Below are 25011 nucleotides of genomic sequence, written 5' to 3'. Positions count from 1 at the left end.
AAGGAGGCTTGTGAGGGGCAGGGTCTGAGCCCCCATTGGTTGAGGGACTGTCCTCATTCATCTTTGGGTTGTTTCCACACCACTCCTAGCACCCAGCGCCCTTGTGCTTCCTGACACTCTTCAAGGTCATCCTAGTTACTGTCCCTGTCTTGGTCCTTATCACAATCTATCATTACTGTGTTTGTGTGGTTCATTTTTATTATCTCTCCAGCTCCCCCAAACCTCCCTGAATGTCAGCCTTTTGAATGCTGTATCCCCAGCTCCTTATAGGGTGCCCAGCATGTGACAGGTTCCTAATGAATATTTATAGACACAAGGAGGAAAAGAAGAAAAGACCCAGCAAAGAAAGGGCAAGCGAGGAAGGAAAGAAGGGAAGCAGAAGAATGACCAGCCCTTTCTGGAGGCCTCCCCTACTGTATGTCTCAGAATTCACTCATCTTATTGGCTAAATATTTAGGAAACTTGTGTTAGAACCATTGGATTGGGACCTGGAACCATCCCAACTTTGCCTCATATGAGCTATTTAATATCTCTAGGTGGTTGGGTGCAGCTCAGTGCTAGAGCCTGTGCTTAGCATACACAAGGCCCAGGGTTCAATTCCCAGCACTGGAGAAAAAAAATTCTCTAAATTTTACTTCTCTCTCTTATAAAATAGAGATAATTACACCTAATTCATGGGGCCATAGTAAAAACTGAATGAAACAAATCCCACAAAGCCCCTACCACAGTTTCTGGTACATTCAACAAGTGCTTGCTCTTTTCTTCTGCAATTATGTCTTGTCTAAAGGAATTTGAATTTTCCAATCCCAATGAAGTGTGTCTTCAATCACATATGAAGGGTGACCCCCTTGGGCATCTATTATGTGGGTCTTGCAGAGAATACATTGCTGGCCCTCTAGTCTGTACCAAAGAAGGTCACATAGCAAGGGTTTCATCTAATAATTAAACCCAAGGTAGGTGTGTATCATACCAGCTCTGCCCTTCAGGAGGTTGAATCCCAGCTTTCTGGCTCTCTGAATGAATCAGTCACTTGGCTTCTCCGGTCTTTGGTTTCCTCTTCTATATGCTATCATGTAATATAATAATGGTTGTTCATATCATGGAGTGACTATAAATATTCAGATTACCCATGAAAAGACCCTGAAACATAGTAAGATCCATTAATGTTAGTTACTGTTGTTCCACCCACAGGTTAGAGGAAAACACTGCCTTGAGACTAAGACTCAAGAGAACTTTATGGAAACTTCCTGGTTTTCCAGTTACTTTAATACTTTTAATCTCCTTTCATCTTCAAACCACTCTGAAAAGTGTATTCCCTTTCCATTCTTCATTTATTCATCAATTCACTCATTCAACAAATCCTCACTATAGACAGAGAGACACATGCCATTCTGACGGAGGCCAAGTGTTAATAACACACAGTGCAGTTGACTCATTTGATGGCTCTTCTCCCCGTTTCATGGCAGAGATCACTGCTGTGTTGCAGCCCTCCTTAAGGAAGAGGTTCTTTCTCTTTCCTTCTGCTTGGTCTATAGTATATACGTATATCTCTTCATTTCCAGCTGTTTTCACTTGCCCACATTTTCTGTGTGCCTGATCCTGTGGTGGTAGAGGAGTGTGCAGTGGAAGAGTCAATCACTTCATGGCAGCCAGAAAGTGGAGGGAGTGGGGCCGGAGACAAGATATAGTCCTCAAAGACATGCCCTCAAGGACCCACTCCTTCAACTAGGTCCTACCTCCTACAGTTCTCACCGCCTCCCATTAGCCCATTCGAATGTGACTCCATCAATGAACTAACCCGCGGATGAGGTCAGAGATCTCATGATCCAATCACTTCCCAAATCCCCACCTCCGAAGATTGCTTCATTGGAGACTAAGTACATGATCCTTTGGGGATGTTTCAGATCCAAACGATAACAAACTGTTTATGCACTTTTAAAATCTTTTAGGCCCTTGATAAATCAATACAGTTTTAAAATGGGTGTTTTTGGATAAGTGTAAACAAACGTTCATAAATATGTGTATTTCTTAATGTGTTTTCAGTCATGATGGTGAGTTCAAAATGCATGAGATGTATGTGCCTCTATGCACTGTAAACATGTAAGCCTAGCTTAAAAAGTGTGTGGGGGGGATGCCCACAGATGTCCCTGATGCTCATGAACAGGCATTATCCCTGGCCTCATGTCACTGTCTGCATTTATAAATGCACTGTGTTAGTTTTCTCACCATCCTGGAAGGTTCACTTGGTCATTAGTTGGGTGAACAGGTAAAACTGTAACCTGAAGAAAAGCAGCTTCTCTCTCTCCTCTGGTCTTCTCTATTTAGAGAGACCACTGAGGCCCAGTGGTGATGCTGGGTATAAAGTAGTGACAGGGCAGGCAGGTGCCAGCTGATGTGTTGTCGCTCATTGACCCACTGACCTTCACTCACCTCCACTCATTTATTCAAGAAATACTTATAGAGTTTCTACTGTGGTTCAAGGATTCAGGAGAAAACTAGATGCACTAGTTCCTTTCTTGGAGGGAACTTTCTAGTACAGACGTGATAGATGAGATGTAAACAAGAGTTCAATACATAAGATGCCATGCTGTAGTGAGAGGAAAGGGGAAGCAGCCAGGACAGAATGGAGCTACCCCTGAGGCCGGGGGGCACTTCCCAGATGGTATGCTGTAAAGCTGTCAGAGGAGGTGATGAGGGAGCTGATTCCCCAGTGACACTGCAGTATCTTGAGTCCCTAGGAAGATCCAGGACAGGGTTGCTTCTTCCTGAGGAGGGAGCAACAAATGTCACAGACCAGGGCAGGACCAGATGGGATGTTTGCAGAACAGAGTTGGTGGGAACACAGTTAACAAGGGGACAGATGGTAAGGGGTGGGGCCAGGGACAATGGCAGAGTCCAGTTTCCCTGGGACTGTGAGGGAATGTGAGTGAGAAGCAGCAGAGAGAGAGGCTTAGGCAAAGCAGCAACATGATCTGATTTACAGGCTGACAATGGGGAGTATACTAGGAAGAGAAGAGAGGTGGCAGATGATTTCTATAGCCTAACCAAGAAATCATGGTGGCTTGGACAAACGTGGCAGTGAAAGAAATGGAAAGAGGACAGATTGGTCTTCAATATATTTTTGTAGGAAGTGCTGACAAGATGTGCCTTTGAACTGGATGTGGGGGCAGAAGAAAAGAATCAAGATTGAATTTTTTTATGGTTTTGCTTCAAGTGAGGGATAGTACCATTTAAAGAGCTGAAGAAGGTCCTAATTAGACAAAATAGATATAAAATCAGGTGTATTGGCTGGGGAGATAGCTCAGTTGGTAAAGTGCTTACACCGCAAGCACAAGTCCCTGAATTTGATCCCCAGCACCACACACACACACACACACCACACACACACACACACACACACACCAATTCAGGTGCTAAGAAGGAAGAGGTTACTAGGAAAATTTCTTTTAGAGTAGGAAATTTAACCCAAGACATCTGTACCTAGATTTGCTACCCCCATATATATCATAAGGCTGCCCTTGTTGTCCCTGCTGGGCCTGGCACCCTGAGGGTGGCCATGCAACCCACACCCCAGCCAAGGGTATTTAGAGAAAGGATGGTGCCAGGCGTCAATCACCAAGCCCTGTGGCCTGGTTGCCTCTGAGTCTGGAAGACAGGTCATGCTAACCTCAGAGGAAATTCAATTGATCTGGCACAATTATATCTTCTCAGTCTAATCTGATCTCATCATTTTATAGGCAATCTTTTCCTCTCTGATCCTCAGCCTTCCCATCCCCTTTGTTAATTTATGCCCAGTAGCCAGATAAACAAAGTCTCTGTGCTTCATACATGCACAGATACTGGGTATAGGTCCTTTGAAAGCAGCCCAGAGCCCATTTTTGTCTCCCTCCCAGATATTGTTGTGGGAGACCATTCTTCAGGAGCCAAGGAGGACAGGGCAACAGGGAGAGAGGAGCTCCCAATACCTGACAAATCATCCAAGCAGGACTATCTACCCTTTACTGCCCTTTCTCTGCAGCTCACATAAGCACCCTGTCATTTGTCCTTTGGTGTGGCAGGAAGACCAGATGCCTGCTGAAATCCAGATCTGGAATTTAAAATTGTTCCCCAAATGTCAACTCAATCTTTGACTGTCCCCATTCCTGAAGTCATTAGGGCTCCTCAGTCTTGCTAAACAAGGAAGAAACCTAACATTTTTTTATGGCAACTTTCCCTCTGCTGTATCCTTTGCTGGCGTTCCCCCACTAATCCTATCTTGGGATTGTCAAACAGGTATTTGTTATTTGCATTTTCACAGAAGAAAACATTCAGGTTCAGGGAAATAGAGTCATTTACCCTGTTCACAAGCAGAAATTGTGGTGTTTACACCTTACAATCTATCCCTTCTTACATATTGAGCCCCATCTTTGCTTGGCTAACCCCATTTGCTGGGCTTTTGCAATGATTTCTTCAGTCTCCATGCTGTTCTCAGCTTGGACCTCATAGTGACCAGGTGCCAGGGAGCCAACTCTTCAGTCTGTGCCAAGCCTCATTGTCGATCTCTGCACAGTTCATAGAGGTCTTCCTTCTATCCTGTCTTCTCAGGGGAATATAATTGAGGGTGGCGGGCATGTCGGGACTCAAACAATGTTGAAAATAAACCCATAACTGAAAATCGGTACTGTTACGGGAATGTGGAGGACCTAGAAAATTAAATCAGGAAATGATATTGTGGGCTAGAAGGTGTACAACTAGGTCTGGGGTGGAAAAGCTAGACGGACATGTCAAAAAAAAAAAAAAAAAAGGAGGAAGGAAGGAAGGATGGAAGGAAGGGGAGGGTAAAAGGAAAGAAGGGAAGGAGGGACAAAGACTAAACTTGGACCAACCCCTAGGTCTTCATTGTTTCTTAAGTTTCTTGCTCTTTCTCTCTCTCTCTCTCTCTCTCTCTCTCTCTCTCTCTCTCCCTCCTTTCCTCCCTCCCTCCCTCCCTCTCTCCCTTGTCTTCCAGGCTTAATTGATCTAATTGATTACCTCAGGAAATTAGCTCTGTAAAACCTCCAGGCAGGTTGCTTGGTCACACGTGGGACAGTGACAGAGCAGGAATTTGAGCCTGAGTTGGATTGTGTTTCACTGGCCAGAGTCTCGGTGAGCCTGCACATGCTCTGCAGGTAGACAGGCCTCATTTCTTTCTATTGGAATTAGGGCTCTAATGTGGCAGGGCTATACTTCCCCAAGATCCCCACCCACAAACCCATCATATATTTATGATCCTTAATATGATCTAAGTCTGGTACTGATGGTGTGTCATCAAATAGGCCATCATGATTTTTTTTTTTTTTTAAGGTAGACAACTGAAAATAGAGAGGTGGTGGCCTGGTGCTTTCTTGCTTGCTCTTGATAGTGGCCCTTGCTCAGGAATCATGCAGGGGATATCCTGCCTCACTCTGAGAAAGGGATTATCCTCTGGCACTGCAATTCTGTTATTTCCCCTAAATTTGGAGCTCACACCCGCGTTCTGCTGGCCCCCTACCACTCCTATGCCAGTCATGCTCTCTGTCCCTATCCTTATCTTTCCTAAGTGTGTGTGGCGTGGAAAGAGAAAGAATGGGAGAGAGGAAATGTGGAGCAAGAGGGGTTTTAGGTGGTCATATGGGATTCTGGTTTGTTTGGAATAGTGCTGTGTCTCCAGAGAGGTCGTTTCCAGGTGAATTCAAATATTAACGCCAGTAACTGCAGGAATACAAGAGCTATGCGCAAGGAACACAACCCTCGAGAAAACAGAAATCAAAGATGCACTGAGAAAAAGGAGGTGTGGGGGAAAACTAAACAGCTCGCATGGAAGCCTAAGAGAGGATGAGCACGCAGGCAGGGGCCGTGAGCGCATGCGCACTGGAGACTACAATGTGGTGCAGTGGCTAGGGTCAAGGCAATGTGAATTTCCTCCAGCCCACCTCCAGCCCGTTGGAGCCCTGAGGCCCTGGGTCTGTTGTGCTGGTGGGAACTGAAGGCCCGCGCCAGCCTGGGGTGGCACGAGGGGTTTTGCTCTGGAGCTGCAGGTCAGTATCATAACCACACACGCAGGATTCCCAGTCCTGTGAGCCCTGGTGGGGGCGGATGGGTGGAAGCTGCCAATGGCTCTCCTACTCTCCAACCGACCTCCACCTGCACCTGGAGGAGAAGTAACACATCCTGGGAGAAGAGCTGCCTCTCACACGCTGGCATGCCTTTACTTGAGGAGTGAGGTTGATCAGAAATATGGTTTCTGTACTCCAGGGTTCTTATAAGGAAGAAAATAATTTTGCTGGAGTAGATTCTAGGATCACAGGAGCCACTTGCTAGGGAAAGGAAGTGCCAAGTTCAGCAGAGGTTCCAACAAGGGCCTGAAGGAATGGGAAGGAGGAAGAGGACGAGAAGGGAAGTTTGAGTCCCTCCCCCGTCACGGGCACTTCGCCTGTGCCTTTCTTCTGCCCCAGGGCTATCCGGATATAATTCCCAAATACACAATTCACAGTGGAAGTGTATATCAGTGGTTTTTTTTAGCATATTCACAGAGCTACATAACCATTACCACAATCGATATTAAAACATTTTCATCACCCCCAAAAGAATGCAACCCCCATTAGCTGTCATTCCTCATCTCCTTGGCAATCACCTTACTTTCTTTCTCTATAGATTTGACTAAACATCTGATATAAAAGGGACCAGACAATAGCTGACCTCTTTCATTTTGCATAATGTTTTCAAGGTTCATCCATGGTGTACCATGTATCAGGACCCCACTTCTTTATAGGGCCAAATAATATTCCATTGTATGCCCATACCTCATTTATTGATTCGTCAGTGCATGGCTATGTGGGTTGTTTCCACTTGAGACTTATGAATAATGCTGCTGTAAACGTTTGTGACTTTTGTGGGGACATGTGTATATTTCATTCAATTTCCATAACAACGAAACCACTATAACCATCTCATTATCTCATTATGAAAAACTGCAGCTCAGGGAGGCGAAATAATGTTTTTGAAACTGAAAAAGCTTCTCTCCACTTGGTTTGATGATGATAGAAAGGCAAATAAGGGAGAATAAAGTGGAATTTTGTTTCACCATTTTCTGGTCATTATCCACATCATTGGGTAGAGAGAGCCGAGGATAGGCATGAGCGAACGTGCGTCACCGGCCGGCCTGCTGTAGGCTCTGCTGCTTTCCCTCGGGAGGTGGGTCTGGGGGCGGGGGGCTGAGTTTGCCCAGCCCTGGCATGGCTCTGAGTCCTGGAGGGATGTCCCCTTCCTGCTCACCCTCCTTATTTCAGTGGCAAACGTGAGAATAGGTGGGGAGAGCTGCTCAAATCTGCTGGAGTAGTCTTGAGAGGAGTCAGATGGGAAGTTTCTACAGCAGTGCCCCCATTCTGAGGGGGCTCCCAGGATGGGCTCTGCAATCAGCAAGAAAGAGGGCCAGCAAGAAGAGCCCCTGTGAGAGGAATCCAGCATGTACCCAAGGACAGCTCTGTGGCATGGAACAACAGGGTCACCTAGGCTGCTGGCTCTGCTTCCTTCTGGCCCCAGGGCTTTCCCAGAAAGTTCTTGAACGTGGGAGGGTGGGTGACGTGCCGCCCCATTAATGTGATTTTGATGGCTCGGCAGAGCTCAAGCCCGAACTGGTAATCATTGACCCTCGAAGGCTCCCTGGGGCACTGCAATAGAATCTACAGGAAGGTTGGCTCTCCAGCAAATCCACTGCCCTATGCTTTATCCTAAAGGCTTGCCCTTCTTGTCACCTTTGCAGGAGTACGATGCTAGTGCAGCCTTGACAATGGTATAGAAAAGCCCAGCAGTAAAGGCAGCACAGATAAAGACATGGCTGGATTCTTTCATTCCATGCATGATGGCTGGAACTTGAAAGGGAAATTAGAGCGGGAGGTGATATTACTGAAGGTGTTAACAACTTGATCACTTCCTGTGTCCCACTGTTGTCTAAGCTCTTTCTGTTCATCTCTAACATATATATGAATGTCCCCATTTTTCAGAGGAGGAATTTGAGACTCTGCAAGACTCTGTAGTAATCAGTGTTAACTCTAGTTAAGTGACTGACTTCAGATTCAACCCCCAAACCTACTTCTTACATCCTGTCTAGTATGTCATTTGATGGGGCTGTGACAGGAAAATTTTGAACAGAAACTAGAATGTGGCTCTAGATGGCATTCAAAGTCCTTTGAACCCAAGCACTGCAGTTCCACGCTTCCGACTTTCCAGGTCTATCAAGCTGGGTGATTCCATCCTCACTGTCTGGATGCAGTGGAATAGACTCTAATTCCAAGTCCCTGCACTCAGGCTGGCTTTCTCCCATTTTATGTCTCATCAAGCTTGGGAGTCATATATATTTTCTTTAAAGCAAAGTGTACTTTCTTTTTGTAGACATTCTGTATGCTCAGCCTCCTGTCCACACGGAATTCATTCCTGTCTGGGCTGGAAAGACTGAGTTGATGTCATACCAACCCAAACCACAGAGAACTAGAAGGGTCAGACTAATAACAGGATCTCTGCACACATCATAAATACAACTTTTTATAAACATTTAGGTTCTTTCATTAAACTGCAGTGCCATTTGAGGTGGGTGGCTCAAGATGTGAAATTTAAGAATAGTGTCATTACAGATGGGTCCAATTTCCAGAACAGCAACCTCCACCCAAACACACATACTTTAATAAAACAAACAAGTGGGAGGATGATTATTTGATTTGCAAAAATTATTCTTCACCTTACAAAATAATTTGCTATACGATTCCTTTAAATACCTAGTATTCTTTTGTGTATATGATATGACTATACACAATTTCTGTTCAGATACCATCTGGGAACATATGTAAATTTCAATATAAGACTATATATTCACTGCAATGATGTTCTTTTTAATATTGCGAATAAGACCAGGAGACTAGGAAAACCTTTGGATCATTGTATTAATTTAGTTTTCAGTTATAAATTCATTAGAAACTAGAATTTACATTAGGTCTGGACTGAGGCTAAGAGAGTGGTCTGAGAACTTGAGTTAAAGTCACTCGAGGCAGAACTGACCCTTCTACCCTTTCCTGTGTGGAGGACCCTATCCCTTCCTGGTGCAAACTGATTGAAATTTTACTTAGGATTCTGTAGGGGCCTGTCCTCTCTCTCTGTACAGTAACCATGTTTGTTGTGTTTTACTAGGGATCTTCCAGATTGGGCCTTCACCTCCTTCCTGGATTCTGACCAAGACAGCTTGGCAAATTCCAAGCCCAACAGCTTGAATCCAAACAGGGAAGCTCTTGTTGGCCACATCAAGGTTCATTCATATATGAAACTTTGAAAATCATCTCCACCTCTTCAGATAGAGGCAAGTGACTTGATTTTCATGTTGACTTCTAAATAAGCAAGCCTTTGAACACCCACACAAGAAAGCTGGTAAGCATTTGGTTGGGTGGAGCCCACTGAGGCAAAGCCTGTCTTCCAATCATCTGTCCTACACAGGTTTCACAGAGACCAAGTCTCACCATTAGAGAGTGGCAGTAAGCTGATACTGCCTTCACTGTGTCCCCTTTTGAAAACCAACAACCTCTCTGAATCTTTCTCAACTTCAATGAATATTTCTTTGACACATATTTATTGAGCTTGTGATGTCTGCCTAGCACTGAAGTGTAGGGAGGTGCCAGTGGAGGACACAGTTGGTGTTGCTGTCCCCAGATCAGCACAAAAGTAAAGGTCAGGTTAAAATTACTTTTTATGCTGCATAAGAAAAGTATAGCACAATTAAATATCATAGGGGAGATGACCAGATTTAAATGGGGGTGGTGGTCAGGAAACTCCTCTCTCTTTGAGAAGCTGACATTTAAATTTCTTTTTCAGAAATAACATTTTGGTTGAGTTCAAGAAGTCAGGTGGGTGTGGGGAGAATAGAGTGCCTGGTGACCCAGCAGAAGAAATAACACAGGAGGCAGAGTCAGAGAGGTTGAGCAATTGTCCAGATTCCTAGTCGGAACCAAGCAGGGATAGACCCCCCCAATATGTGTCTCTTTGTCTTTGTATCCCTGTCTGCCAAAGCTTTGCCTGCTGTGACAGCAATGGATGCACAGGGCTCTTGCTCACTGTCACCACCAGGTTCTCCTCATTCAGCAGGATTGGATAATCTCCATCTTCCCACAGTAGCCGTTGCCATCAGAATAAACTTTTGACTCTAGAAGATGCCAAAACCACACCCTGTCGAGATTTAGAGAAGTCTCCAAGAGGAAGATGCCTTTTCTATAATTTCGGGCTATTGCCTACAATTTTCTAAGCCAGGACTACCTGTAGAAGCTTCCAAAAGAAGCATAGTGCTTGATGCTATAAAGTCTTCAGCTACATCCACAGTTGCCTCTTAATTCCATTAATAATATTATGGCCATTTGGGAACTCTGAGACCCCGCTAGTGACATCAGGGCCTGTGGCCTTTTCTTCCAATGCATGCCCTTGGATGCAATCCAGTGTACCCTGTGTCCTCTCCCCACCGCTCCCCTGCCTTCTCTCCACCTCTTTGGATGCATTTGAATAAGCTCTTCCTTGTCTCTGGAAACCTGTCCCCTCTCCAGTAATCAAATCCTCCCTGTCCTTTAAGGCTCAGTATCTAATGAGGGTTTCATTTTTTGCTAGTTGTTTCCCTCTGATGTGTTCTCTGACAGGAAGCAAAACAATGTATGAAAAACCATAATTTCTGGGGCATAGGAAGCAGGTGCTTAATCAAAGTATTGTTTATCAACTAGTTGGGGTATGCCATAGGGCTTAAAAGCAAAGACTTCTCCATCAGGTAGATCCAGAATTTCTAATTTTTGCTTTTTTGGCCTTTTGCTTTGTGATCTTGGACAAATTGCTTGACTTCTCTGAGCCCCAGTTTCCAGACTCTTAGAATTACTCTGAGATCTGAATATGATACTGCATGTCAGAGATTTCACCACCGTGCCTGGGCAATACTTCCTTCAGGGTCCAAAATGTCACAACTTCAGAGGGGCACTATTTGCATTGTGCTCTAGGGGTCACTGTTCATACAGAATGCAGCAGCGCATCCCCTGGAGCTGGTAGCAGGATACTGACACCTGGAGACTTCCCAGTCCTGCTCTTTCCAGTCATTCGTTTTGAGCTATGTGCCTCCACTTTTGCCTTGTCTTACCCTGCTAACTCTGGTGCAGTCCACTCACACCCAATAAAAGCAACGTTTCCCCTTGGTAACATGCCATGCTCTATTAAGTTTAGAGAAGTATAATTCTTAGAAAATCTTTAGAGGCGCCAAGTACCTTCAACTGTGGAATTTTCTCTTGTCCCTTAGGGTTTTCCTCAGCCCCCACGGATGTGCTACTCTCTTCAAAACTCTGAATGAGGCAAAGACAGTGTCCCCTTTTGGTTCTTCTTTGCATAGCTGTGACATGCTAGCATTTTCAAAAGACCTTAAGAAACAGTTATGAAAAACAATAGGAAATGATATTGGAAAGGCACACAGAATAAATGTTCAGCTTCCAAAGCATTGTTTTCCGACTCTGGCAAATGCACACTGTCACTAAAGATGGGTAAGACTGCTGGGACACTGTCCTTGGGACTAGTTTTGCTAGCTCTCAGACTATTTGAACTGATAGCACCCACTAGGAACCATGAAGAGGTACAGGTTTTTGTGGAGAGAGTATAATTATCTCAGGATGAACAAGGACTCTGGTAAACAAATTAGCTAGATAGAATTTAAAACTTGAACCTGAAGATTCTAATTTATTTTGATGACTTTTGTATTTAACCTGGTTATTTCCTTGATTCTTCACATCTTCATACTGAAGGAAAAGTGCAAAATGTATATAAGCATGGTGACTTCTAGAAGCCACCAATGGGATTGGTTCTCACCAGTTGGCTTTTATTATCTCTTAGTTGCTCCTCTTATTTTTGTATTTATCATTTTAATTTTTTTTTTTTTTTTTTTTTTTTTTTTTTTTTTTGGTACCAGGGATTGTACCCAGGGGTGCTTACCCACTGGGTCATATTCCCAGCCCTTTTTTCTATTTTAATTTAGAGACGGGTTCTCACTGACTTGCTTAGGGTCTTGCTAAGTTGCTGAGGCTGGCTTTGAACTCAGGATCCTCCTGCTTCAGCCTCCCAAGCCACAGGGATTACTGGTGTGCACCACTGTGCCCAGCCACTCTTCTTTTGTTATGTGCTTATGACCTTTTGTGTTGCCAGTGTCCTCTAATCAATGACCACCAGGAACACCCTCTATTTGGGCAAATTGGACTTTTTCCAGCTAGTGAGAACTTGCCCCATGAGCATCCTCAGGAGTCTCACTAAGGTTTAAGTAGAGTTTGTGCTTGATGTAGGTGACTTGGACAAGGTCTAAGGAAGCAGTGTGCTCTGGATTAAGTGCTGACAGGAACTGAGCGTCACTCTATAGTCATGTTAATAAATCTTATTATCCAGCAGGCAAGAGGACTGGCATGTTCTGGGTAAAGATGCCTTAATCACTCAAACTAGCCAGGATAGGGGGATTTGGGGCTGTTTTGTGGTTTGGACAATGGGTCATGTTTTTATCAAACAAGATTACAGAGAGGACTTGTTTTTATCCTGATCCATCATGGTCAGACTAGTCTTGTCTGATACTGATGTTTGTGAAGTTGTTTGTCTTCAATTTGAGAACAAGAGCTTGCCTTGAGTGTCAGCCCAGCTCCCAGATGGCAGGGGGAGCCTTCTCCTCTTCAGTGAGCTCATGTATGGCTACTGATTCAGGTCAAACCTGAGTAAATGCCTATGGCAACAGAGGAACAGCATTGTCCCTGGGTACCGTGCCTCTGTTTAGCCTGGCCAAGGATATTCTTTCCCTCTGTCTCATTCCTACCCTCCAAGATAAGGCTTCTTCCATGATTATAGACAAATCATTTGTGAAAACATGTATTCAATTCCAGGTTTTCTGTTCCATACTGGGAAGTGGGCCAGCACAGTTCACAGACACGACGTTTGGTCAGAACCTTAGTGACCCTCTCCTGAAACCCTTTCCTCCTTTTGCTTTGTGGACTTCCATACAGCCCATTCCACTCTGCATGATCAACCCAAGGTGGCCATAGAGTTAGTGACAACTGGTTAAACTGCTGTACTAGTTGAAATCTGTGAACCAGTAATAACAATTGCCATTATTTACTGCATATTGCAATGTTCCAGGTACTTCATATATACCATTGCATTTAAATCACATTATGACCTTTGCAAGTGTATTATTAGAGCCATTTTAAAGGTGAGGAAACTGAGGCTGGAAAAGGCTAAGTGACTTACTAAGGTCACTTGGCCGTTAAATGGCAGAGATGGGGTTCAAGTCCATGTTCCTGCTTAAATAATCTGGAGCTCCTTCCACTTTGCCATGCTATCTTTGGTTGTTATCTATGCTGGGAACATTCCTGGCTCAGGTTTCCTGTCTTCTCATGATGCCTCATGAACAATATATCAAGTTTTTCAGATAATGGCACTAAGAACAGCTGGCCCTGGAGATGTCTAGAGTACACAGAGTGCCTAAAAGAGCACCAACTCCATCAGACCTTGCTATTTCCTCTCTGGAAGCTTCACCTCTCTGGAAGGAGGGAGGAACCTGGGAAGGCCTGCACTGCATTTAGACCTCAGATACACTGACTTCACAGCAGTGAGGTGCCAGGAGGGCACTCGCCCCAAGGAAGAAAGGTGGAGGATTCTCCCAGTGTGTTCTCTAACCCAGCCTGGAAAAGGCTGGGGGCCCAGGTGCCTGTTTTTATACCTAGGAGGCCAGAGAAGATGGTTTCTACCAGTCATGCCAAGGTCTATCTTAAAATAAGCCCCCACTGACCCCAAGTGAATTGCCTGAGAAAAACAACAGAGATAACTTCTCCGGCATTCCAAACAAAAGGGAAATGCCATCACTTTTTATAGTGAGAACATTTAAAACTCAGTAATTTTCAAGCATATAATATTATTATTATATATAATATAATATTGTTATTAACTATAGTAGTCAGCATGTGTACAATAGTTCTCTTGAACTTGTTCTTTCTATCTAACTGAAATTTCATATCCTTTGACCAACATTTCCCCAACCCCCAGCCTCTGGAAACCACCATTTTGCTCACTGTTTCTATGAATTATGACACAAGTGAGATTAAGAAAAAAAAAAAAAAAAGGAAATGCCACCCTCTGTCTATTGTAGACGCTGGATGTGATAGGGGTAGTCTAGGGAGCTGCATGACTTGATGCTCCTTGGGGCTCCAAATAGATTTGCAAATCCAGCTGGGTGGCTGTGGTCCAAAAGTTTGAGATGATTTTCATAGAAAACTGGAAGTCTTCTGCTGTTGAAGGGGACAAGCTTGACCCTTAGCCATTGGGTCCCCTTTGTTGGTGGCTGTCTTAACACCCTGGTGTCGGTGCTTTCAGGGCAGTAAACCTGCTGTGTTGTAATGATTAAACTACTTCTCTGGGAAGGACTTGAGAACAGGGATTCTTGTTACCTTGCCCATCTTCTAGCATAGCACCTGGTACATAGTAGAGGTTCAATAAATAGTTTGTTCAATTGCATTGGTTAAGAAGGCAGAGAACATGCCCCATATAATCCCATTGAGTGCATTGCTATGGAAGGTCCTCAGGAAATGTTTGTTGATTCAGTTGACTCTTGGCCTGAAACAAAGTAGTAAAATTTCACGGAAACTTGAATTTCTTCTGCACCATGGTTGCCAAGGGACTATACGAAATCATTTGACGTCTGCTTTCAGGCCGCGTAGCTCATATTTCCTACCTCGAACATAAAATTTTGACCCTCAGAAATGTCCTGAAGTTAACTAAGGTCGTGTATGAGCTGTGAGAGGTTTAGCGAAAAGGCAGAACACATTACGTTTTTTTTTTTTTTTTTACATTTTTATAGAGAAATAATAGCCTTTGTAATTCTAAGTCAGAGGTAATAAAAGCAGTGCCTGTGTTCTCCACCCCCTGTCTAATATAGTGGCTGCTAAGCATGCTGGGAGTGGAAAGGAGGCAGTGTGATAAGTGCTGTAAGAAATCCCAAATTCATGAGTGCTTGTTCCCAGGGATGCCTGCAAAACAGCAGTAGCAACAACAGCCAGCCTTAGATTCTTCACATTTTAGCCATGAGCAACAACTGTTAATACCTCACTCAAAATGAAGAGGGTTCAGTTGAAGTGAATGCTGCTTGCAAATCAAGTGCATGTTTTTATGAAGCATGTGTTTTTATGGAGACAAAGAGATTCAGGAGGTAAATACATTAGTTTTCAAGAATTCAAAAGGCCTGAAACAGAGGATACTTCAGACTTATTTAGAATTGTGAATTGTTCCTGGAGCACAGCTAGATGGGTGTTCTTTATATCAGCCTCTCTGGTCCATCTGCAATAAAAACATAGCAAACGGCTCAGGCGTGCTGAGTAACTAGGCCCTTACCGGTCCAGTGTCTCATTAAGGCCCCTGGCACTCTAATGATTTATTTTCCTGGAACTTCTCTCAACTCCTTTGTGCTTGTTGTCTCCTGTTACTCCTGCCTGAGTCAGAGACACAGTTAAACGCAGGGTGGTCACTACCATGCACGGGAATGTCTCTCCTAGAACATCTGTATTAGAGAGGGAGCCCTCTGGCTGCCAAGCAGTATAAATGACAGCAAACTCCTTATTTTTATACATTGATTAATGTATTTGTCAGCATTCAGTAGCTATTTAGAGAGTTCCTGCTATGTGTGACTTGTAACACATGGTCAGGCTTGGTGTCATTGCTCTGCCCCTAATGTGCAGCCCTTTGCTTGCTATTAAGATTTACTGATTTCAATAGAAAGGAACCTAAAAACTGGGTATGTTATATAATCCAGACACCAGGGACAATCTCTAATCACCCCATAGTTCATCAAATAGATGTTCTTCCAAGCGCTGCCACTGTTACCTATCATGGCAACATCACTCTGTGTTTGGTTGTTTATGGGCTCATCTGCACCCCCTCCCTCTACTCCACAGGGAGTTGCATAAAGACAAGGACTGTTGTCTGTTTGGTCGATTGCCTTTGTAATGACTGACACAGGGCTGGCACACATCAAAATATCATTATTGAGCAACTATATATATATATATATATATATATATATATATATATATATGCATACATAAATACAGTGAGTTTACTGCCAGTTGAAATGTTTTCTCAGAGGCCAGATTTGCAAGTAAGAGGGATCTTGTAGAGAAGTTGTGCTTTTGGTATTATACCAACCACACTGTGTTGTGATTGCTGATGTACTTCGCTTACTTCCCCTTTGTGAGTTCCTTGAGAACAGGAAGAGTTCTGTCATTGAAACCCTACAGACAGAATAAGCACACAATCGATGTTTGGGAAGTGTACAAAAAGTCTTTTTTTTCTGAGCATGAGCTATTTACACAACAAGAATGCTGGAGCATTAAAGAAAATGTGGGAATAGTGTAATCCACTTGTTTTGCCATGCTACCAAGAATACCTTGGTAAATATTAGCTAATGTGCAGCCCTTTGCTTGCTTTTAAGATTTACTGATTTCAATAGAAAGGAACCTAAAAACTGGGTATGTTATATAATCCAGACACCAGGGACAATCTCTAATCACCCCACAGTTCATAAAATACACATTGGCTCTGTCTGTGGTTGGATTAAATGCCATTGTCTAGGAAGAGTAGGATATGCGCAATAATAGGTCTGCCCTATGAATGACAGGTTTGGTTAGTGGATGAATTTAGCCTATGTCTTTGCATTATTTAAGTACAATTCTTCTCACTCTTTGAACAAATAAACCAACAGCACTGCTAATCCAGTATATGTAAAAAGCACCTTTGGTAAATGCCAGTTTTTCCAGAATAAACCCAACCATAAAGATTTCCTCCAAATCTCAATTTCTTAAATAACAGTTTAAGAGAGATTATATTGTATAGAGAGATTAACATGGTATCTTTTTTCTTCCTGGTGTGATCTTGCTTTCATCTTGTGACTATGCCCTTGCTTTTGCCTGTGTCTTTCGGATTCTTGGAAAAATTCAGTATCTCAGTGTGTTTCAGAGAATAAATAGGCTTGAGAAATGATGATAGTTAATTCTTTCTGGCTAGAAGTTTCTTGGCATGACTTAGGAGAACAGTAGAAGAGCTATGGAGCGTGGCAAAGGAGAGGAGGGCAGTCCATGCCTGCTGCCCAGGGACCTTAACTAGTGGTTTGTCATATCTTAGCATGACGGTATTTCAAACCATGTGAGTTTGAAAAAATATATATACCCAGCTCAGGGCTTGGTCTGTGAACAATCACCTGCTTTGGTTTAAAGCACACAAATCCATTATTGAGTTAAATGTTTCCAAGCTAATACAAATTAGCATCAGACTACTGGCTGAAGCCTAAGATAAATTAGGCTGGGTCTAAAAGAAACCAGCTTGCACACAGCGACCAGTTCCCAACACCACCGGTTCCTTGCTTTAAGCAGCTATGGATGCTTTGAGTCGGAATATGTTTAGCATACTGGTAAGTGCAGATAGTCTGGGGAAAGCTTCATAGGTTGGTTGCTTTTGTTTCACTTCTTTTTACGTCCAGGCAGATGATGTTTTATTATTAATAGAGTCATGGAAACCCAAACTCATGTAAGAGATGAATAAGGGGGTACTTCACAGAAATATTCTTAACCCTTGAAAGTGAAGTGAATCTCATAGAAGTTGGTGGAGCAGAGCGTGGGGAAGAAAAACTCGGAAGTTGGTGTTTTAGGGGTGAGCTCTGGGGTTATAAGGAATAACAAAGAGAATGTGGTTTCCACTGACAAATATAATTTTTAGAATTATTTAGTTGAGATCCTCTCTATAAAGAGCTTTGTAAACAGTATGAGCTTCCATGCATCTAGGAGAGGGAGTCAGTTCCCACAGGGGACAGGTCAGGTTAAAGGGTGGCTATGCAAAGTAAGGGGAGCAACTGGGGAAGGAGACCATTTCTCCCTCACCTGGGACCATCCCTAATCCTCTCTGGGGACTTGAGATCAGGGAGGGTTGGGCAGGGCCCTCTGAGTGTGGACAGGTTGTTTGCTTTCTTGGTAGCACTTTCTTGTTTATATCTTTAGAACCTGTCATTTACATTTCAAATCACCACAACTGTGGTTTTCTTTTTACCACTTCTCCTTGGTGTTGTCTTCTTGTGTATTTACCTGAGTTAAGGCCATGAACAAGACACTGTGGAATATCACTTTAATTTAAAACATATCATTAAGTTGGTTTCGCTTCCTAGTTTTTATGAATATATATACTTTTGAAGGGGGATTTTGAGATCTATTTTAAAAACATATTTGCATTTAATGAAAAATACCATGAAGACATTGCTAACCACAATAGGCACACCTTGATTTTCTTTGGGGTAGGGGAAGAGGTAGTCTAGTGTTTGTGATCCCAGATTTTCATCATTGTTGACTGTTTTGGGAAAAGTTCCTTCACCATTTTACTGTAAAATGGAAGTCACACAAAAATGTTATCAAAAAGAAACCACTGGAGCAGACAGTATTTTGAAGAGTTTAATTCATTCACTAAATTATTCCATTTATTTTGATGGAATAAATAGCAAGTGCTCATAGACTGTGCTAGCAGCTGGGATCTAGGAATGAATTAAACATGTATTCTACCTTTATGGAGTATTATTTAAATCAGTGCTCACTGGTCCTGCAAATCTGAAGCAGGGAAGGAAATGTGAGATATTAATAACAGCCCTCCAATTATTCCTTCTAGAAGTCTTGGCAAACCATGGAGAGAGATCATCTAGTGGGTTCTGAGCTTCTTCTAAATTGTACTGATGATTAAAAAAAAAAAAAAGAAATTTGACCCATACTTTACTTGCCTTAAAGTATTTTAGGGGAATATAACTTCAGAATAGAACATTTTGTAACTGAGACACTATGGTACAAGTTTCCTGGACTGGAGGCAGGGATTCTTATACCTTGTCCTATCCTGCCACTGGTTAGGTATATGGCTTCTGGTAAGTCATTTAAATGTTCTGAATCTCAGTTCCCTCATTTGCTAAATGAGAGAACTGAATTGGATCAGGATTTCTCTTGATATATGAGTCCCAGTACAAGGAGTACTCAAGACAATGTAGGTAGCATATTGATGAGCATTTCTTTTTTCCTTTGTGTATCACAAAAATATAAATAATGCTTTAAGCTTATAATTTCATAGAAATTATAGCTTAGTGGAAGGCTAAATTAAAGAAAAAGGGGAGTTAATATGAAGAATTATATCAAATTAATGAAAGCACAGGTCATAATTGGTCATTACGACCAATCATGGCCAAACATTTTTAAGGTATGTGACTTACTGAGGTCCAGAAATACTGGAACATATGATATCTTAGTTTCCTTCATTTCTGCCTGTCCATCATTCATTTTACATTTAAGTAATATGGTCTTCCTGTGAAAAGTTTCCATTGGAAATAGTATTGCAGTATCCAGAATAAGCTTGTATTATCAAAAGAATCCAGCTTGCTCAAGTGATCCGTAAGGCAGATCCTTCTGAATGATCTTTTCATACACGTGTCTTATGTGACCAGTGATCTCACTGCTGCTTCAGATACAATCTTATTTTTGTTTTCCTCCGTTGTGTTTTCAGATCAAATTTTTGAAAGAAAGGATGTTCAAGCATCTTCGGAAGTGGTTTGTCACTCGTTTTTTTGCGCGTTCTCGGCAGAGGTCAAGGCTGGTTTCCAAGGATGGAAGGTGCAACATAGAGTTCGGCAATGTGGATGCACAGTCAAGGTTCATATTCTTTGTGGACATCTGGACAACTGTGCTTGACCTCAAATGGAGATACAAAATGACCGTTTTCATCACAGCCTTCTTGGGGAGTTGGTTCTTCTTTGGTCTCCTGTGGTATGTGGTAGCTTATGTTCACAAAGACCTCCCAGAGTTCCATCCGTCTGCCAATCACACTCCCTGTGTGGAGAACATTAATGGCATGACCTCAGCTTTTCTGTTTTCTCTGGAAACACAGGTGACCATTGGATATGGATTCAGGTGTGTGACAGAACAATGTGCCACTGCCATTTTTCTGCTTATCTTCCAATCTATCCTTGGAGTTATCATCAACTCTTTCATGTGTGGTGCCATCTTAGCCAAGATCTCCAGACCCAAAAAGCGTGCCAAGACCATTACCTTCAGCAAGAATGCAGTGATCAGCAAGCGAGGTGGGAAGCTCTGCCTCCTAATCCGAGTGGCTAATCTTAGAAAGAGCCTCCTTATTGGCAGTCACATATATGGCAAGCTTCTGAAGACCACAGTCACTCCGGAAGGGGAGACCATTATTTTGGATCAGATCAATATCAACTTTGTAGTCGATGCTGGCAATGAAAATTTATTCTTCATCTCCCCACTGACAATTTACCATGTCATTGATCACAACAGCCCCTTCTTCCATATGGCAGCAGAAACTCTTCCCCAGCAGGACTTTGAATTAGTGGTATTTTTAGATGGTACAGTGGAATCAACCAGTGCCACCTGCCAAGTCCGTACATCCTATGTCCCAGAGGAGGTGCTTTGGGGCTACCGTTTTGTTCCCATAGTATCTAAGACCAAGGAAGGGAGATACCGAGTGGACTTCCATAACTTTAGCAAGACAGTGGAAGTGGAGACCCCTCACTGTGCCATGTGCCTTTACAATGAGAAAGATGCTAGAACCAGGGTGAAGAAAGGTTATGACAACCCCAACTTCATCTTGTCAGAAGTTGATGAGACAGATGACACCAAAATGTAGCAGTGGCTTTTTAATAGGAGTAAAGCAAAGTCTTCTAGGTACCTAGTGACTACAAGTATTACAACCTAATCAACAGTTTAGGGGTATGAAAGACCCTTCAAAATCTACCAGCACAATGACCCCTGAGCCTCATAACTGTGATCCTACAAAATACATAGCTCTACAAGGCTATTATATTAGCACATGTGGTGCATTTATATTAATCTGGCTTATGGAAGACATCAGAGCTCATTTGGAATCTTGAATATGATTATTTGAGATTATGCAGTGTTGATGGGAACAGGCTAAATCATCAAAAGTCTTATGGACAGGTCAAAAGAGATTTTAAAGTTTCTTTGAAGAAGTTAGGAGCTGTAGATAGTACCAGGGAACAACCATATTTTCATTTTGATTCTACTAAGAAGAAAAATGTCACTTTCATTTTAACATGGACTCTTGTCAATGGAAAAAAATTGCCTATGGAGTTTGGAGGAAATGAACTAACCAATCAATGACAATAAGAAGAGACTGTTGTTACACAATGAATGATTTGAGGCTCTAACCTTCTTGAGCTCTGGTTGTTGGAGACTTCATCTGAATCTTGGTCACAAGTATTTCAGAGAGATCAGGAAGGCCCAGTCCAGCGAGTCTGCAGGGCCCAAATTTGCTTTCCCTTATGGCCCATCCAGATGCTGTGGCCCCCACCAAACTTTGGCCCAAATGATCTCATGCAGTACATTTAGACAGAGGCTAAATCTATACTCAGCAATCTCAGTGAACATTTTCTTGCTGAACAGAATGCTTGAGTTAAAAAATGGTGGTGATATTTCTTTCAGTCTGCTTTGGATGAGTTAAAGGCCTACAAATCTGTTAAAAGAGTATTCCCTGCTCTTCCAAGATGGCAGTGAGGACTTTGAAAATGCAAAGTCAGTTTGAAAGGGAATGTAATTCTAATGCTTAAAGTTTCCTTGCCTAGGACTTGTAATGAAATGCTGTTTTTGAATAAGTGGGAAAGAGAAAGGAATGGGATGTCAGAAATAGGGCATTGCTAGGTCTTACTGAGAGCCATTGCCACATCTTCCTAAAATGGATCAACTTCATGAAAGGATTGATCTTTAGGGAGAGGTTTTAATATGAACGTCTTGTTCAGTTTTCCACATGCATTATTTTGAATGTATCCTGGAAAAAATGGAACTTGAAACTGCTTAGGAATCAAAATGTTTTCAGTGCATTGATTAATATATTAAATTTCTGAAACTGTGCATGCACTGTCCAAAAGTGTCCATTAATTTGTATAACTGTGATGGGAAAACTGATGATAATACTCTTGCCAGGGATGGACTTTCTCCTGGAAAGGAGGGACTGGTAGGAGGAAGGCAAATAGGATACATTTTTGTCTTAACTTCCCAGGAGGAAATGAGTTTGGCTGCAGACACACCCCTTCCGGTACAGCTCCATCAAATCTCTCCAGTGTGAATTTTGGCATACAGGGGCAGCCGCTGGCAGTTGTTGGTAGGGGTGGCTTTATTTTTCCAGGCCTGAAGTTGAGGTATCTACAAATCTATACACACACACTCTTGTCCTTCTGACCGGACCAGTGGGAATTCTGATGGCCTAGGGTTGTGCATCTTGTCAGTAGCCACAACCGTGGACACTACTGGCTCACAGATTACTCTGTGCTTGTAAGTACTAGGGCACCATAATTTAATTTGCTGAGAAAACTAGAAGAAATCAGATATCCCAACTTGAAGACGCTGCAATTCTCCGCTGGCCCGTTGTCATGAGGTTTTGTGCCCCTGTGGCTCTTTATAGAATGGAAGGGTAATTCACAAGAGAACATGTGCCTTTGGTCTGTCCTGATGGTTGGCAACATGTTTGGGGACAGCTGGAAGTGAGTGCTCAGAAGCAATCCATTCCCTTTGATTGTTAAGAGAGCTGACCAGCAGAAATGTTTGTGATTGACTTTTGTTTCTGGGTTATGTGGAGGAAAAGCTTGTCTACTTCCAAAAATTCCTTTATTAGGATTAAGACACCCTGTGCTTGGAGACTCCTTTTTAATACAAATTCTCACTGAACCTCTAACAACCATTAAAATACTTCCAATAAAGCCCTTAGGAAATGGGATCTGGGAATGTAACTGTAGATAGTTCTAAGGGGAAACTGGAACCCCCAAACAGCATAGAAAACTGTGGTAAGCTGAGGCAGAAGAATCACAAGTTTGAGGCCAGCCTCAGTGATTCAGCGGGACTCTTAGCAACTTAGTGAGACCCTATCTCAAAATAAAAAATAAAAAATACTGGCAATGGTGATGTAGTGTGGTGGTAAAGAGCCCCTGGGTTCCATTCCCATTACCATAAAAAAAAAAAAAAAAAAAAAAAGGAAAAGAAGAGAAAGATGAAAGAAAAGAAAAGGAAGGAAAGAAAAAAGAACCAAACTGGGCATTTGGAAAGGGGGTTAAGAAGAACACGGGGGTGTGGAGGGGCTCAGTGAATAAAGAAAATAAATGGTAAGCAGATATCATCAGGAAACCAACTTTCTTATAGTTTAATGCCACTGCTAAAGGTAGGGGTTTTATTCCAATGCAGTGACATTTGTCCCAGTAGAATCTGACCACATCAGTACTCCTACTGTTACAGATGTGCCATATTATTATCTTTACTGATTTACCCATTTCAAAAGCAATTCTATATTTATTTCCTTTAAGAAAAGTTATATTTCCTTTAAGAAAAGGTATTATTCTATTCAAAGTTTTCCTGGGTACTGGTTCCCTTTGAATTGCCCAATTTATCTCTGTTGCTTTAGGGATTCTGACTTAAGAGAGCCCTAACCCAATTTAACCTTCCTGGACTTAGGTTGGCTCCAGGGCCAATACTTAGAATGAAGATCTGAGAGACTACTGCTAACAAGGAATGAAGGGAGAAGATCCTCCCTAAGTGGCCAGCCAAATCAAGGAAGTGAAATCATCACAGTGTTTCCTTCACTGTAAGGAGTGACATCGGATCTCAAAGAAAAGCTTCCCAAGTAGATGGCAGGGACGATTGAGGAGGCCATCTTCCTTGGAGAGTTTTCATAACACCAGAGATGGGTTCTCAACAGGATGCTTCAGTGAACAGCATGGGGAGTCTGCCCTTGTCTAGAAACAGTAGGGAAGCCTCTGATGGAAAAGAACCCAAACGAACTCTTAGTCCCGCCCCTGGGCCGTTGCTGTCCACCATTACAGGAAGTGTGTGTCAATCAAAGCTTGACAGGGGAGATAGAGCATTTTATTTTGGAAGCCAGAAGTTTGAGAACAATGACTGGAATTTCCTCTTTCTGTCCAGCAAGGGCTGTTTGTCATTGGGGAGATAAAAGTCCAGGGGTAGGGAATAAAGGTTATCGGGAACTGCGCAACACAGAGGCATGTGGTGGGGGGCATGGTGGGAGGAGGGGTTATGGAGGAAATCTATTTCAATGCCTGTCATTAAGTTTCCATTAAAAGAACATTCAGTTAGGAATTCAAAAATAATTTAATCTCCCCAGCCAGATGCACCCAGCTGGGCTCCTTGGAGCTGAGCCCTGTAGAGCGGGATATTTGCAAACCCGCTGAAGGGGCTGGGAGCTGGTATGCATCTCCATCCAGTGCATCCCTGACTGCTTTGAAATGTTCTGGAAGACCCAAGTACCATTCAGGCAAGTGAGACATCCCAGGATTTGTGCCACGGTACAAGAAATTTTTAATGTAAGGGTATTTGCCAAGCTTTTACTATGTCTGAAGCTCTCTTTTAAGCATTTTATGCACACTACCTCATTTAGTTTTCACAACAATCCTCTGAGGTCAGCAGTATTATTAGATTTATTTTTCATAGGAGGCAGATGAAATACGAAACGTGTCCAGAGTCATAAACTAGTAAATGACAGGGCTGGGACTCAAACCCCTGTCAGTCTGTCTTGAAAGCCCAAGTTTTAAAATCTCTCCAGTCTCTGTCTTTTAAAATGGACTGTCTTCTGAGAAGACTCACCGAGGTCATCAGATATTTACTGGAAACCTATTGTTGATGCATGGCCTTACACCTTAGAGGAAACGACTCATTGCTTAGCACAGGTTAGAACCCCTGATCAGGGCTTAATAAGCACCTCTGGAATTACATGTTCTAGGAAAACGTGGTGTTTTTCCAGAGGTTTTCTAGGGATTGTAGATAATCTCCAGTGTGCCTCCAGAAGTATCATGGGCATCCTGAAGATTTGCCAAGGCTGTTGATACAAACTATCCTCTCAATACTACTGATATGTATAATTTTATACACACACACACACACA

At 42.8% G+C, this 25011-nt stretch overlaps 1 protein-coding gene across 2 annotated transcripts in view; it reads left to right on the top strand.

Annotated features, from left to right (window-relative positions):
* The window catches only part of KCNJ1 (potassium inwardly rectifying channel subfamily J member 1), a 32181-nt gene extending 9148 nt beyond the window's left edge, over nt 1-23033 (top strand). The window contains exons 2-3 of one of the 2 annotated variants that reach the window (XM_079104140.1): nt 9178-9411; nt 19597-23033. In XM_079104140.1, the coding sequence (XP_078960266.1) occupies nt 19618-20736 (1119 nt within the window). In that variant the 5' untranslated portion in view covers nt 9178-9411; nt 19597-19617 and the 3' untranslated portion in view covers nt 20737-23033. Of the gene's footprint in view, nt 1-9177; nt 9412-16140; nt 17483-19596 lie in introns of those variants that run through there. The other variant, XM_079104139.1, reaches the window with a different exon arrangement.
* Nucleotides 23034-25011: the final 1978 nt, after the last annotated feature.

Source organism: Sciurus vulgaris (genome assembly GCF_902686455.1).
Source record: "Sciurus vulgaris genome assembly, chromosome: 11".
In the NCBI taxonomy this organism is placed as follows: Eukaryota; Metazoa; Chordata; class Mammalia; order Rodentia; family Sciuridae; genus Sciurus; species Sciurus vulgaris.
Note: the sequence above shows the minus strand (reverse complement) of the source record. Positions and strands in the feature narration are given on the sequence as shown.